General features: G+C 37.9%; 2 protein-coding genes and 1 non-coding gene across 3 annotated transcripts; 1 reads left to right on the forward strand and 2 right to left on the reverse strand.

Annotated features, from left to right (window-relative positions):
* Positions 1-3772: 3772 nt before the first annotated feature.
* LOC131173374 (proline-rich receptor-like protein kinase PERK10) lies at positions 3773-4659 on the reverse strand. The gene is made up of 2 exons (XM_058135675.1): positions 4301-4659; positions 3773-4010 (listed from the first exon to the last, which is right to left on the reverse strand). Exons 1-2 carry the CDS (start codon positions 4657-4659, stop codon positions 3773-3775), a joined length of 597 nt encoding a protein of 198 aa, XP_057991658.1.
* A 1204-nt stretch (positions 4660-5863) lies between these two features.
* LOC131173375 (uncharacterized) lies at positions 5864-7168 on the reverse strand. The gene has a single exon (XM_058135676.1). The coding sequence runs from the start codon at positions 7166-7168 to the stop codon at positions 5864-5866; it is 1305 nt and encodes a 434-aa protein (XP_057991659.1).
* Positions 7169-7907: 739 nt separating this feature from the next.
* On the forward strand, positions 7908-8014 carry LOC131173728 (small nucleolar RNA R71). Its single transcript, XR_009144041.1, has one exon. It is a non-coding gene; the product is annotated as a small nucleolar RNA R71 (small nucleolar RNA).
* Positions 8015-14459: the final 6445 nt, after the last annotated feature.

Raw genomic sequence — 14459 nt, forward strand, 5'->3', positions numbered from 1 at the left:
TCTGGAGCTCCAAACTCGTGCAGCAGCTCCTCTTCCTAGAGAGAATGGCGTCTTCTCTCCCTCTTTCTATATAATTTTCTTTCCTTTTTGTTTTTCCTCCCCTTCCTCTTGTGGCAAAAATAAGGAAATGATGAATTTATATGGTCCCTAAAAGTTGCCTTAAAAGTAAATAAAAGACAAGGAGTGGATAGGAAATGAGGTGTAAAATTATCCAAGTCAGCAGCACTATTCACGCGATGCCGCTTAGGGTTAGCTTAACCTAAGCGACTTTTAGCAGATTTCACAGTCGCATGCTCGCTTAAGGTTAAGCAGACCTTCAACAAATCTCGGCAGACTTAGAGTAAAATGGACTTTTCTGCTCATGCTTGACTTGTGCTGCACCTTAAGCACTGCCGCTTTACCCTAAGCATAATCTTAAACAAAGCCTCAAGCAAATTTCGGCTGGTTTGCTTTTTCAAGGTTTGATTTCTTTAACTTTCCTCCATGCTTAAAGAACTCCAAATTTCTTCAAATCACTTCCTATTGCACTCATTGATCTTCGATTTGCCACAAAATCCTATCAAAAACAACAAAATTACAAAAATCACATATAAAGTATTTAAATTTAACAAATAAGCTAAAATAAAGCTAAAAACATAAAATATACTAAAATATAAGGGCAAAATGGATGCAAAACTACCCTAAAATGCCTATATGAAATGAGTGTAACAAATTCCCCCAAACTCAAATCTTTGCTTGTCCTCAAGCAAATTAAAACAATTAATACAATTCGGGGTACCTTGCCTTAAATTTATGAAAATTACTTATCCAAACTCTCAAGCTTACTTTTAGCCACCAACAAACCATATACCCACTTTCAAGGTACAAAGAATTCAATCCTTACTAAAGTTATCACCGCTTAGCCTTGGGTCAATTATCCATATCATCAAGCCCAAACCAATCAATCACAAAGAATAATCATGCCTAAATAGACTATAGGGTAATCCATAAACTAAAGTGTCTCAAATAATGATGGAAGTAAATGGATGGATTTAATGATATCCCAATCCCATAGGCAATTCTCCTATTCCAATCTCTACTAATGTAGCAAAACACCATCAAAAGATCAAAAGGACTTTCAAGGGTCGTAATGGGGCTAAGGGGGGTGATAATGTGGCTAACAAGAAAGGGATAAGGGTAACAAAATATGAGAATAATCAAATTATTAAAAGATCAAGACACACAAATTTTTTTTTTTAGGAAGGATTTGGGAGAAGGAACTTTACAACTATTCACCAATGCTAGCATATAATTTTGAAGCTTTTAGAGGGACTATATAAATAATATTGACTTTGAATTACAATTGTCCCTTTCAATTCACCCCCAAACTCATTTCTTTGTGTACTTGGGTGGTGAATTACTTTACATATCATAATTGAATTTGCTAGCCCTTTTTTTTTTTAGTCACTTCTCTCAACTAATTATTATTATTATTATTTTTTTAATTGTATCTATCACTCAAAGGATTATCTCATAGAGGGTAGGTAAGTGTTTGGGTTTATGGCTAGGTATTAATGTGGGTTCCAAAGGAATAAGAGAGATAAATGTAGGCTCAAATTGGTTTCAAAGGAAATTTTGAAGTGAGGTTGGCTAAGGCTAAAATATGGGTTTAAAATTCAAAGAATGCCTAGATCATTTCTTTTTCAAGTGCATGCTATGATTTCGCCTTGAAAGGTTTAGAAAGATTGTTCTAGGATTGGTGAGACATCAATTAGCTACTTCTCACCCTAGAGTTTTCTCTAAGCACTCAAAGTCAATGCAATTGATTGGGTGGCCCTTGGCTAAGAAGATATAAACTAAAGCAAGAATCTAATAACTTTGCACCTATCTAGAACTTTCAATCCATCAAACCCTTCTAAAAGTAAGCTCAATTACTCTTCAAAGCAATTCTCAATCCTCCAAGGACAAGGTAAAAAAAAAAAAAATTATTTTATATGATATGCATGATCCTAAAATGAATGCACAAATCAAATTAAAACTAAGTGTAATCTATATGAAAACTATATGCAAATGTATGTGTATGAGTATAGACATGTGTGTGGTTTATGTATAAGTGTATGAATTATCTATATATGGATGAATGAAATGCAATAAATGAATGAATGAATGAAAATTTTAAAGAAAATTTTAAAAATTTTGCAAAAATTTTGCCCTCACCCCCAAACTCAAATGAAACATTGTCCTCAATGTTTAAAATGAATGCAAAGATGGGCAAAATTGTGTGAATTACTCAATTATTGAAATTTATACAATTGGGGATTAAATCAATATAAGCTCAAGAATTCCAAAATTAGCTCAAAATGATATTAACAATGAAGCTTTAGAGAGAAAAATGTGAAAAAGTATCCAAAATGTATGAATTTACACTGCTTAAGATGTTGCTTAACCTGTTGCGTAGGGTAAAGCGAAAGCATAAGTATTGGCAAAATACCATAGGCATAAATAGTAAAAGGGTAAGCTGTTACCTCCAAATGATGTGAAACAGATGCGGCTCAAAGAAAAGTGTGCAACTCATCAATGTCAACAAAATTAGGATTGAAGAAAAAGATAAAGTGCAAAAATAATGTACAAGAAGATGGAAAAGTGTAAAGAAATAAAATCTAATAGTTAAATCAAAAATTAAACTAAAAAGCATTCACAGAGTATCTATGTCCATAGCAGAAAATAAAATAGAGTAAACGAAAAGAAGGAAGTGCAGGTATAATCATAAAAACTAATTACCAAAGTATTACAACCATGACCAAAGTTTGAAAATTAAAATAAACAGATTACAAAATAAACCTAAAACAGAAATTAGAACTATTGCTACTGATCAAGCTTTGCTGTCAAGGCTTTGCTGCTGCACCAGGGTGTGCTTCATGTTCTGCAGTAGGTTCATTGTGATCCGAAGCTTCAGAAGCAGTTTCCAAGTTTTCTGTTAAGTCTTTCATTTCTTGAAACATGGCTTGGCCCCAATGATATAAATTGTTGTAGGATTGGGCCAGTTTGTTGTAAAGCTCTAGCATTTGAAGTTGATGTTGCTTCTGTTTCTTTTTAAGAGATAAAAGTCTCTTTTTAAGTTTCTTTTCTAGCTTCTTCTTTTGGTTAACCTGCTCCTGACCCATGGTTTCAATTTTGATTTCTAAGCTCTTCAAGGTAGCAAGAATTTCTGTGGTGTCAGGTGAGGGAACAGATGGTTGGACAGTGAAACTTGCTATTCTGGATTCCAAGGATCTTAAGAGGGATAAAATGTCTGCTGAAAACTGTGGGGTAGAGGTTGGTTGTGGTTCTGCTGGTGCAAAAGTGGTGGGGTCTGCAGTACCAGTGGTATCAGGATGCTGCTGTAACAGAGTATAGGTATGGCCTACTTTCTCACAAACATCCATATGCAGCAACATTGTGCTGTCTATATATGATTCCCAGTAAACGGCAATTTATATAGACTAGCATCAAAGCTAAATGAGTTTGCTATAGCAGTTATATACCCCCCAAAAACAATACTACCTTTAGTATGCTTTGTGACAATTTGGTGCCAATGAGTAGCTATGAAATGGGCTATGCTTACTTGTTTTCTCTCCTTCATGCACCACAAGAGAAACAAATCCCAGACCCACAATCAAGTATCGTGTCCCCTTCCTAAAACAGTGTAAGTAATGAACCTATGGAGGTATTTCAATACATGGTCAACTATCCTAGAGGCTTTTGCAGTCCTCTGTGTATAATAACCCCCAAAAGGTGCAATATCTTTCTAGAATTAAACAGGGTCATAAACAGTTTGCTGCCACTCAATGTTTTTATATCCTGAATCCTGAAAACCAAAAATTGCATTCATAGCAGCCATGTCTAATTCCCTATCAATTCCAGCACATCGAAAATATATCATATCTTTATGTTCAGGCACTGTTGGTTTGAAACTCAACCTTAGGGAACTCAAAAATTCGAGGGTTAGATCCTTGTACACTGGTTCCCTAATTTTAGCAAAGTCAGTCCAGCTAACAGCATTCAAATAGGCAAATACAGAGTCATAAATGCCTAATTCTTTCAAAATCTGCTCATCCATATACTTGTTTGCCAAAATAGTTTTAGAAACTAATTTCTCATAGGCCTTTTTCATATCCATATCCCTAAAAGCCCAAGGTAATGGAGAAATTACCTCCTCTATAGTATCTGCAGATGACGCAGGTGCTGGAGTTTGCAAGGAAAACTGAGATCTCGTGTTTGGGTCACCGTGCTTGGAGTTTGTGAGGAAGACCTGGTCCTTTTGCTAATCGTTCAGAGGAACCGAGGTGGAGAATTCAGGTCGAAAGGAACAGAGGGTACTCGTTTCCGTTTTCCGACAGGAGTTTTCTTAAGTTTACTTGCAGCTTTTTTTGTTTTGCCTTGGGTTCTCATTTGAGTAGGCACAGGTTCAGGCGCTGGTTCTGGGGAATGGGCGTCGGGAATTGGTGTTTCATTTTGTGGCTCGGATTGGGGCGAGAGGGGAGTCGGCTGAATGAAAGGTGGTATTTGGCTTGGGGGTGGTGGCGGTGACTGAGGTGGTGGCGATTGAGGTAATGGCGGCGTTTGTGGTGGCAGTGACTGAGGGAGCGGCGGACTGGGGCTGGGGTTAGGGTTTGTGGGTAATGAGGATGGAATACCCATTTTTGATTTGACAGAATGTCGAAGTCCACTGAGTTTGGGTTTGTGGGAAGACCACATTTTAGTTCTTACCATTTTAATGAAAAGGAAGAAACCTTTCGGCTTCCTGTAAAAATTGCCGGAAGAAATGGCGTGAGAAAGGAGTCGATGAGGTTATGGGGAGTGTAGGTGAAGCTTTTGGAAAATTGGCGGAAGTGCTGGGCCTTTTAAAATGTGGGGTAGACATGTGGTATTCTGGGCCATGCTTAGGGTTAGGCATAAGGTTCAGCAGAATTTGCTTAAGACTCTGCTTGACAAGCAATGTCATCAGCAAGTTTCGGCAGGTTTTGGGAAAAATCGTGGTTTTGCTTACCAAAATCAGTCCAAGAGCTATGGAATGCTATTGTGACCCTCAGCAATTACCAAATACACACAAACACCATAAAATTGAGGGATTTAAGTTCATAATCTCTTAAAACTCATCAAACACCATATATTTTCATTTACCTCATGCAAGCATTTTTTTCAATTTAGGCATCTATTTTAACTACCTTTGTACACATTTAATGAAATGGTCTCCTTTCTTTACTTATACCAAAAGCACATTTTCAGCAGCATTTTGGACAAGTTCCAATCAATCAAGAATTGCAGAAAAGATGTAGAAATTGACCTTTTAACAAAGATGAGCAAGAGCGTATACAAGAACCAAAATCACAGACCAAAAATTAGCAGCAATTCCAAACAAAAGCATGCAAATTCCTATCAGACTACAAAATTATATATACACTAAAAGGTGAAACTTAACAAACATTATTTTTGCACTTCAATAAAGCTCTCATCAGTCCTAAATATCAAAATTGATCCTCATTCAAGTTGCATTTCACAGAATTTACACAAAACACAAAATCAAACATGTGCTATCAAGTATATTGCAATATCAGCAATTTAGCACAAGTTTAAAGGTGTTACTGTTCACAGGCACTGCATAAAGTGCAGAATTTTGCTTATACTTGCTTCCCTTCAATTCTTTGTTTTTGCCACAAGTGTAAACTTGGCCCATCTTCATGAATGACCTACAAAAGATAAACAAATGTCACTTTTGAGATTAATGGGGGTGAAAACTGAAATGAAATTAAATGGAAAATTAATGAACTATAAAAGGATACGCTTGGGTTGCCTCCCAAGAAGCGCTTATTTAAGGTCATTAGCTTGACCTTCTTTTCAAAGCTCATGGTGGTTGGAATTGGAAAATATTACCTCCCTTCACAACAGGTGCTGAAATGAATTTATACTTCAACTTTTTCCCATTATATGTGAAAATACCTGTTGCTTTGTTCAGAATCCCAACTATGTCTTGAAGAATATTCTTACAAACTTTAGATGAATCTCCTCTTTTGAGTGATTTTGATGGAGGCTTGAGCTTAACTTTTGAAGCTTTATTGTTAACCAAATGAGATGGTGAAGCTGACTTTTTCTTTCGCACTTTATGCTGATTGCATTGCATTGGAATAGCTTGATTTTCCTCTAGTTTAGTAACTTCAGTTTCAGCATCATGCTCTATAACATCTACCCTATAACAAGAATTCATCACAGCTGGTTCCTTGGAATGTTGGAATAAATTAAACTCTATTTCCTCCTCCCCCACTGTCAACTTCAATTTCCCATTCTTTACATCTATATTAGCTCCTGCAGTGGCTAAAAATGGCCTTCCAAGTATGATGGGCGTTCTTACATCCTCCTCCATCTCTAGTACAATAAAATCCACTGGAATGAAAAACTTCCCAACTTTTAATGGTACATTCTCTAAAATCCCAACTGGATACTTTATAGATCTGTCAGCTAACTGCAAAGAAATAGTTGTGGGCTTTAGATCTCCAATCTTTAACTTCTCACATATGGAAAGTGGCATCAAGCTAACACTAGCCCCCAAGTCACATAATGCTCTCTCAATACTTGTTTCTCCAATGTGACATGGTATGGAAAAACTTCCAGGATCTTTCAGCTTAGGTGGGAGCTTGTTCTGTAATAAAGCACTGCACTTCTCAGTAAGTGCAACAGTTTCATAATCTTCCAACCTTCTTTTATTTGATAAAATCTCCCTAAAAAACTTAGCATAAGAAGGCATTTGAGAAATGACATCGGTGAATGGAATGTTGATATACAACTTCTTCAAAACTTCAAGGAATTTCCCAAACTGCTTATCTAATTGTGCTTTATGAAACCTCTGAGGAAAGGGCAATGGTGGCTTGTACGGTGCAGGAGGCACATATTTCTCTTCTATTTTCTTTTTATCTTCTTTCTCTTCATTTGCTTCCTTACTAGCTTTAGCTTTAGTTGAAGTGGATTCACTCTCACACTCATCTTTCTTTTCTTTCAACTTTACTTCAATTTCGTGTTCTTCCCCCATTACCTTTCCACTTCTTAAAGTAACAGCATTGCACTGCTCCCTTGGATTCTCAGGTTGGCTAGGAAGCTTCCCAAAAGCTTTGCTATTTGAAGAGCTAGCCTGTTGAGCTATTTGATTCTCTAACATCTTGTTGTGTGTTGCCATTTGATCTACTTTAGATGCTAATTGAGAAATCATTTCTTGTTGACTTTGGTGGCTCACAAGTAGAGTTTCAATCATAGCTTCCAACCTAGCTGTCTTGTCTGGTTGTGCTTGTTGTGGTAGAGGTGGAGCAGGTGCATTTTGAGGTTTAGAAATTCCAGGAGGGGGGCCTCTATTCTGCTGAAAATTCTGATTTTGTTGATATCCAGAAGGTTGCTGAAAATTCTGATTTTGCCCTTGTCTACCTCCCCAAGAGAAATTTGGGTGGTTTCTCCATGCTGGATCATAAGTTGCAGAAAATGGGTTACCACCTGGTCTTTGATTGTAGTTCCCCACATAATCCACTTGCTCACTTGAAAAATCTTGATTTAGTGCAGAAAAATCTGCTGCACAATTGACATTTGCAGCTCCAACTTCTACTGAATTACTAGAACCTCCGGCTGAAGAATCTACTTTCATGCTTAGCTTGTCCATTTTCCTTGTCAAAGCATCAAACTTAGCATTAATCATATTCATGGCATCAAGCTCAAACATACCAGCTGGTTTCTTGATCTCATTCCTCTCACAACTCCATTGGTAGTTGTTATAAGCAATTTTATCAAGAGCGGAAAAAGCTTCATCTTCAGATTTCTCCATAAGGTCACCTCCAGAAGATGCATCAATTGTACTTCTAATAGCTGGTGAAACTCCATTGTAAAAGTGTTGAACAAGCATCCACTTAGGAATCCCATGATGTGGACATCTCCTTTGCAAATCCTTGTACCTCTCCCATGCTTCATACAAGCTCTCATCATCTCTAGGTTTAAAAGAAGTCAGCTCATTTCTCAGCTTAGCTGTCTTGCTTGGTGGAAAATATTGAGCCAAAAATGCTTGAGAAAGTTCATCCCATGTTGTGATAGAACCCGGTGGCAAAGAATGTAACCACTCTCTAGCTCGGTCATTCAGGAAATAATCTGAGTCGAATTGCATCATCAGAAACTCCATTTATCTTCAACATATCACTGATCTCAAGAAAGTGTGCTAGATGCACATGTGGACTTTCACTTGGATTTCCTCCAAATTGTGCTTGTTGTACCATTTGACAGAGTGCAGGCTTCAGTTCAAAATTATTGGCTTCTACTCTTGGTCTTGTGATACTTGGCATGAAATCTCCAATGTTAGGATAGGCATAATCCTTCACAGAGCGGTTATTATTGTTATTGTTGTTGTTGTTAGCCATTTCTTCTTGTAATTCCTCTTGCTCTTGTGCTCTTTCTTGTTGTTGTTGAGCCTTAATTTCAGCTTTTCTCCTCTTAGATTCTGCTCTTAAAGCTTTTGCTGTCTTCTCTATTTCTGGGTCAAAGAATAAATTGATTTCTTCACTTTTTGTCCTTCTCATAAAATAAAGCACCTGAAAAACAAAAATAAACAAATTCTCAAAGTAAAATGGTAAAAAGAAATAAAATAAAATGCCCAAATTAACTAAACAAACAATTGTTTAATATCAAACAAAAATCAAATCCTAACGGCGCCAAAAACTTGATGTGACTTATCCGCAAGTATACGGGTCGTCTCAAGTAATAAAGTGATGAATCAAGTATCGTTCCCACAAGGATTTACTGTTTGATTACTAAACTATGAATGAAGCGATTATTTGGGCTAATGATTAATGAATAAATGGTAAATGTAAATGAGCAAGGTAAATTGATTAATCCAATTGAAATGGGTAAAGTGCAAACAAATAAATACTAATTCTAGTTCAATTAAACTAAAATTAACAATGGGTAATTTAAGCAAAAGTCTAATTATGGTAAAAGTGATTCCAGAGTTGGGGGTTTATGCATAAATTAGTTGGGATTTGTCTTGGGCATTCCAATTTTTAGGGAAAAATAGAGTTTGAAGGAAATTGATTCTAAATCCCTTTGATATCTTTTTCAAGCAAATCAAAGTGTATTCTAAAATAACCAAACCTACTTTCGTATGTATTTGATTACTTTAAAACCCATTAAGTTTTGTAACCAATAATTAATTCCTCTTAAAGTCCTAGTTTATTTCTAAATCTAGGTGATTTTAAGTTCCAATCCATGATTACCCATCAATGACTTTCACCTTTCGGTCCTTCAATCAAAGATTAACACAATACCCAATGGGTACCAACATTAGGCAAGTAAATCAAGCACACAAAGAAGGAATCAAAACTCATATTCATATAAAATAAGGAAATACCCAGTCCAAATCCACAAATTAATCTAAGACATATTTCCCAACTCTGAAATCTAAAGAAATTACTCACTCATGATGGTATTTACAAGAAATATTGATGGAAGAATATAGAAAAACATGATAAAAGGACTGAAATGGGAAAACCCAGGTGGAAGAACCAAGGTCTCTGGTTTCTGGAGCTCCAAACTCGTGCAGCAGCTCCTCTTCCTAGAGAGAATGGCATCTTCTCTCCCTCTTTCTATATAATTTTCTTTCCTTTTTGTTTTTCCTCCCCTTCCTCTTGTGGCAAAAATAAGGAAATGATGAATTTATATGGTCCCTAAAAGTTGCCCTAAAAGTAAATAAAAGACAAGGAGTGGATAGGAAATGAGGTGTAAAATTATCCAAGTCAGCAGCACTATTCACGTTAGGCGATCGCTTAGGGTTCGCTTAACCCTAAGCGACTTTTAGCAGATTTCACTTAGTCGACGCTCGCTAAGGTTGCGGACCTTCAGCAAATCTCGGCAGACTTAGAGTAAAATGGACTTTTCTGCTCATGCTTGACTTGTGCTGCACCTTAAGCACTGCCGCTTTACCCTAAGCATGATCTTAAGCAAAGCCTCAAGCAAATTTCGGCTGGTTTGCTTTTTCAAGGTTTGATTTCTTTAACTTTCCTCCATGCTTAAAGAACTCCAAATTTCTTCAAATCACTTCCTATTGCACTCATTGATCTTCGATTTGCCACAAAATCCTATCAAAAACAATAAAATTACAAAAATCACATATAAAGTATTTAAATTTAACAAATAAGCTAAAATAAAGCTAAAAACATAAAATATACTAAAATATAAGGGCAAAATGGATGCAAAACTACCCTAAAATGCCTATATGAAATGAGTGTAACAGTTACCAATAGGCGAAGTACGGTAAATCATTAGATGTGCTACGGGATCATGTTACATCTTACTAAGGGGTAGGGTGTGACATGTTTAGTGGTATCAGAGCATGGTTTTGCAATAAATTTTGACTATGTATCTGAATATTTTCTTTACAAGTACAACTACTCAAGTGTCTTTAATTGATACATATGACATATTTACATCATGAATATGCACTAACGAAGGTCAACCTTCTTGTGTTTGATCTCAGGAAGTAGAAATTTTTGGGAAATAGAATGGAAGAAAGAGATCATTCCGTGGAGCAATCTGTCAAGGCTGAGGTCCAAGGGGAAGCCCCAACACTCCAGAACGTGAGTGAGTCAGCCACTCCAGCTCTTACTCCAGCACCGCAATTTCCTGCTTAGTTTGCACAGCAGATGGTTGTGTTTTTCCAACAAATGGCGGGAAATGTGCTACCTCAAGCTTAGATGCAAGCACCTACAGCACAACCACAGCCCTCGGCTCAGTAATATGAAAAATTAATGAAATTTGGGGCCACCGAGTTTAAGGGCACTGTGGATCACTGGAGGCAGAACAACGGTTAGAAAGAATGGAACGGGTTTTCAGAAAGCTTCAGTGTGTAGAGGAGTTGAAGTTTGAATATTCAGTATCACTTCTGCAAGGGGATGCATAGGAGTGGTGGAAGATCATCCCCCACAGCCTGGTAGAGCCACCAGTCCTCACATGGGCAGACTTTTTGAGGGAATTTTTGTAAAAGTGAGTCCCCGATACTTATGTAGACATGAAGTTGCAAGAGTTTTTAAGTCTGAAGCAAGGGGACAAAACTGTAGCAGAGTATGAGCGGGATTTCTCTCGACTAAGCCACTATGCCGGAAGTTTGGTCACCACCCCCAGAGATAGATGTAAGAGGTTTGAGGTTGGGTTGAGGCCTAGCTTGAGAATGCAAGTGGTGGGGTTCCGACACCAGAATTTTTCTAAATTGATTTCACAAGCCCTGGAACTGGAAAGGATAGAATCAGAAGAGGCAGTGAAAAAGAGTACAGAAGAGAAAGAGAAAATAGAAAAAGCTATTGGTCAAACTACAGAAATTAGTTCAGGGAAGAGAAAATATTTTGGAGGATCTAGCTCACGCGAATCGGATAGAGGTAGATCTTTTGGGCAGAAACCATCCCAATCCGATTAGCAAACTCAACAGACATGCAGAAATACGCTGTCGGACCGAATTTGTGAAACTTGTGATAAACCACATAGTGGAGTATGTTATAGAGCTATAGGAGCATGTTTTAATTGTGGAGGGACTGGTCATTTTGTTAACGATTGCGTAAGTCCATGCCGTTATGGATCATTTTGTAACACCCTAGGCAAATCCCACATCGACAAAACACGGGAGAGTTCAAATGTAATGGCCCGGCCCACTAGTGATATTGTCCGCTCTGGACCGAAGCCCTCACGGTTTTAAAACGCGTCAATAGGGGTTACGAACTGTCAACTTATGAACCCAGCATCTCTCCCGTGTTTTGTCGATGTGGGATTTGCCTAGGGTGTTACAATCCACCCCCCTTATGGGACTCAGCGTCCTCGCTGAGGTTTGCCCCACCATCATTCAAGGTTGCACGCGGAGCGGCTCTGATACCACAAATGTAATGGCCCGGCCCACTAGTGATATTGTCCGCTCTGGGCCGAAGCCCTCACGATTTTAAAACGCGTCACTAGGAGTTACGAACCATCAACTTATAAACCCAGCATCTCTCCCGTGTTTTATCGATGTGGGATTTGCCTAAGGTGTTACAATACAAATGTAACGGCCCGACCCACTAGTGATATTGTCCGCTCTGGGCCGAAGCCCTCACGGTTTTAAAACACGTCACTAGGGGTTACAAACCATCAACTTATAAACCCAGCATCTCTCCCGTGTTTTGTCGATGTAGGATTTGCCTAGGGTGTTACAATCCACCCCCCTTATGGGACTCAGCGTCCTCGCTGAGGTTTGCCCCACCATCGTTCAAGGTTGCACGCGGAGCGGCTCTGATACCAAATTGTAACGATCGATCCTTCTCTAGTTAGTATTGTCCGCTTTGGCCCATGGGCCTCACGGATTTGTCCCTTGGGAGGTTTCATTCCCAAAAGCGCGCTGACCAGGTGAGGAAGGCTCCCACATATATGGCCCAAATCTTTTCTTCCCGTTTCCGATGTGGGACACGAAGTTTCCACCCCAGTGCGTAGCTGGCTGAACAAGCACGTCCCAACCCCATCCCTAGGTCGTGACAAGCCCACCAGCTTCCGCCTGGTGCGTCCTCGCACCACACACCGTACTAGAGGGAGTCCAGCTCTGATACCACAAATGTAACGGCCCGACCCACTAGTGATATTGTCCGCTCTGGGCCGAAGCCCTCACGGTTTTAAAACGCGTCACTAGGGGTTACAAACCATCAACTTATAAACCCAGCATCTCTCCCGTGTTTTGTCGATGTAGGATTTGCCTAGGGTGTTACACATTTACCACGTCAGAAGGATCAGCCCAAGTTTCTACCCTAAAGAGTTCACCAGCAGTTGGTAGAGGCAGAGGTAGAGGTAGGGGTAGTACACCTAGAAGTCAGAGTACTGTGAATCAACCAGGACAAGGTGATGCTCCAGTGAGAGTATACACTATGCAACAGAGGGACGAGGATGCGACTTCTAACAGGGTTGCTGGTATTTTTTCGATTTTTAACTAAGATATGTATATGTGTAAAAAAAAAAATTATGGAAGTAAAAATTAGAACAGTTAGTGCAAATGTAATAAAGAAACGTTATGAATATTAGTTAAAGTGTTGACTAGAATGGTCAGAGGACTAAATCAAAGTAATATTGAAGTATAGTGGATTTATTAGGGACGATAAGAGGTGCTAAATTATGACTCGACAGTCAAGGTAAGGAAGAAGATAAGATTGAGGAACAAAATAATTAAAGTTAAGTTGTGGAATGAAAAAAAAGAAAAAAAAAGAAAAAAAAAAGAAACAAATAGAACAGTAAGAAATGAGAGAAACAGTAGATGAGGAATTGCCACCAGGGCAAACAACTTACTTAAAACGCGTAACGATATCTCGAACTATTTTATCAAGAAGGAAATAAGTTAAACAAAAGCAAACAAGATAGTGCAAAATAGCACATAGGCCTTGGTCATAAATAGAGATGGTAAGATAATGGTTATGGACCTATGGCCAAGAAAGAGATAAGCAGTTCATATATGATCAATAGGGTCATTTAAAAAAAAAAAAGAGACTACAAAGGAAAATAATTGCTAAAACAACAACAAGAAAAGACTAAAATATTCTAAACTAAACTAAAGGTTGCATCAAATGATCAAGAAATTTGATAAGAAAAGAGTAAAATTGAGTTCTCACCTATAGGATCGTAAGAGATCCTAGAAAGAGTGGATCCACTAGCACACAGATTTGCTTACCTCTAAAATTGAAATAAATTTGAATCTAACGTATGACAGAAGCTCATAAGAAACTTGGCACACGAGATAAGCAATCGATGAGTAAATAGTATTGGTTAAAGTGCTACAGACCATTATTTTGATTATGAAACTACACAGAAATGTGAGAAAAATATGAGAAAACAACATGTATGACTATTTGAGGACAGATAGTGGACACAATTTTGAGTACGAAATTATTTTAAGGGGGAGAGAATTATAACACCCCTATTTGCATAGCCTGGTATATTTCACTATTCTGGTAACTGGTGTCGATTCGGATAATTAAGGAGATTAGAACCACATCTAAGACAACTAGATAAGTCCTGAACACAAATAATTAATAATTGTCAATTAGTTAAGTATAAATAAGAAAAATAGAACACAAGAAGTTAAATGAGCTGATAGTCACAGCGATGGGTGACCTTCTCGGGAAGGACTGCGAGGTTGATTTAAACTCAAATTTCGAACCGTAAAATGTGACGCTGTAGTCCTTAGGACTATTGCGAACACAGTGGAAAGAGAAAATCACGAAAAAGAGTTGTTAAGCAGGTCAAATAATTAGGTCAGGGATCCGAAAGAAATATTAAATTATTTACAAACCGGGTCAAACAGGCAAAGGGCAATTTGGTCAATTGACCCCTAAAGTTGACTCTGACCTAACTGTCAAATAAAATCGGAGAAAAGAAAATTTTGGGATTAAGAATTAAATTAAAAAACCAAAGAAAAATAAATG

Source organism: Hevea brasiliensis, chromosome 14, assembly GCF_030052815.1.
Source record: "Hevea brasiliensis isolate MT/VB/25A 57/8 chromosome 14, ASM3005281v1, whole genome shotgun sequence".
Taxonomy (NCBI): domain Eukaryota; kingdom Viridiplantae; phylum Streptophyta; class Magnoliopsida; order Malpighiales; family Euphorbiaceae; genus Hevea; species Hevea brasiliensis.

Bases quoted from the DNA above. Each gene is read 5' to 3' on its own strand.
- LOC131173374 (XM_058135675.1), bottom strand. From the start codon at position 4,659: ATGGGTATTCCATCCTCATTACCCACAAACCCTAACCCCAGCCCCAGT. The intron at 4,011-4,300 runs GTTCCTCTGAAC...GAATGCTGTTAG, and splicing joins GACCTGAATTCTCCACCTCG to CTGGACTGACTTTGCTAAAA.
- LOC131173375 (XM_058135676.1), bottom strand. From the start codon at position 7,168: ATGTTAGAGAATCAAATAGCTCAACAGGCTAGCTCTTCAAATAGCAAA.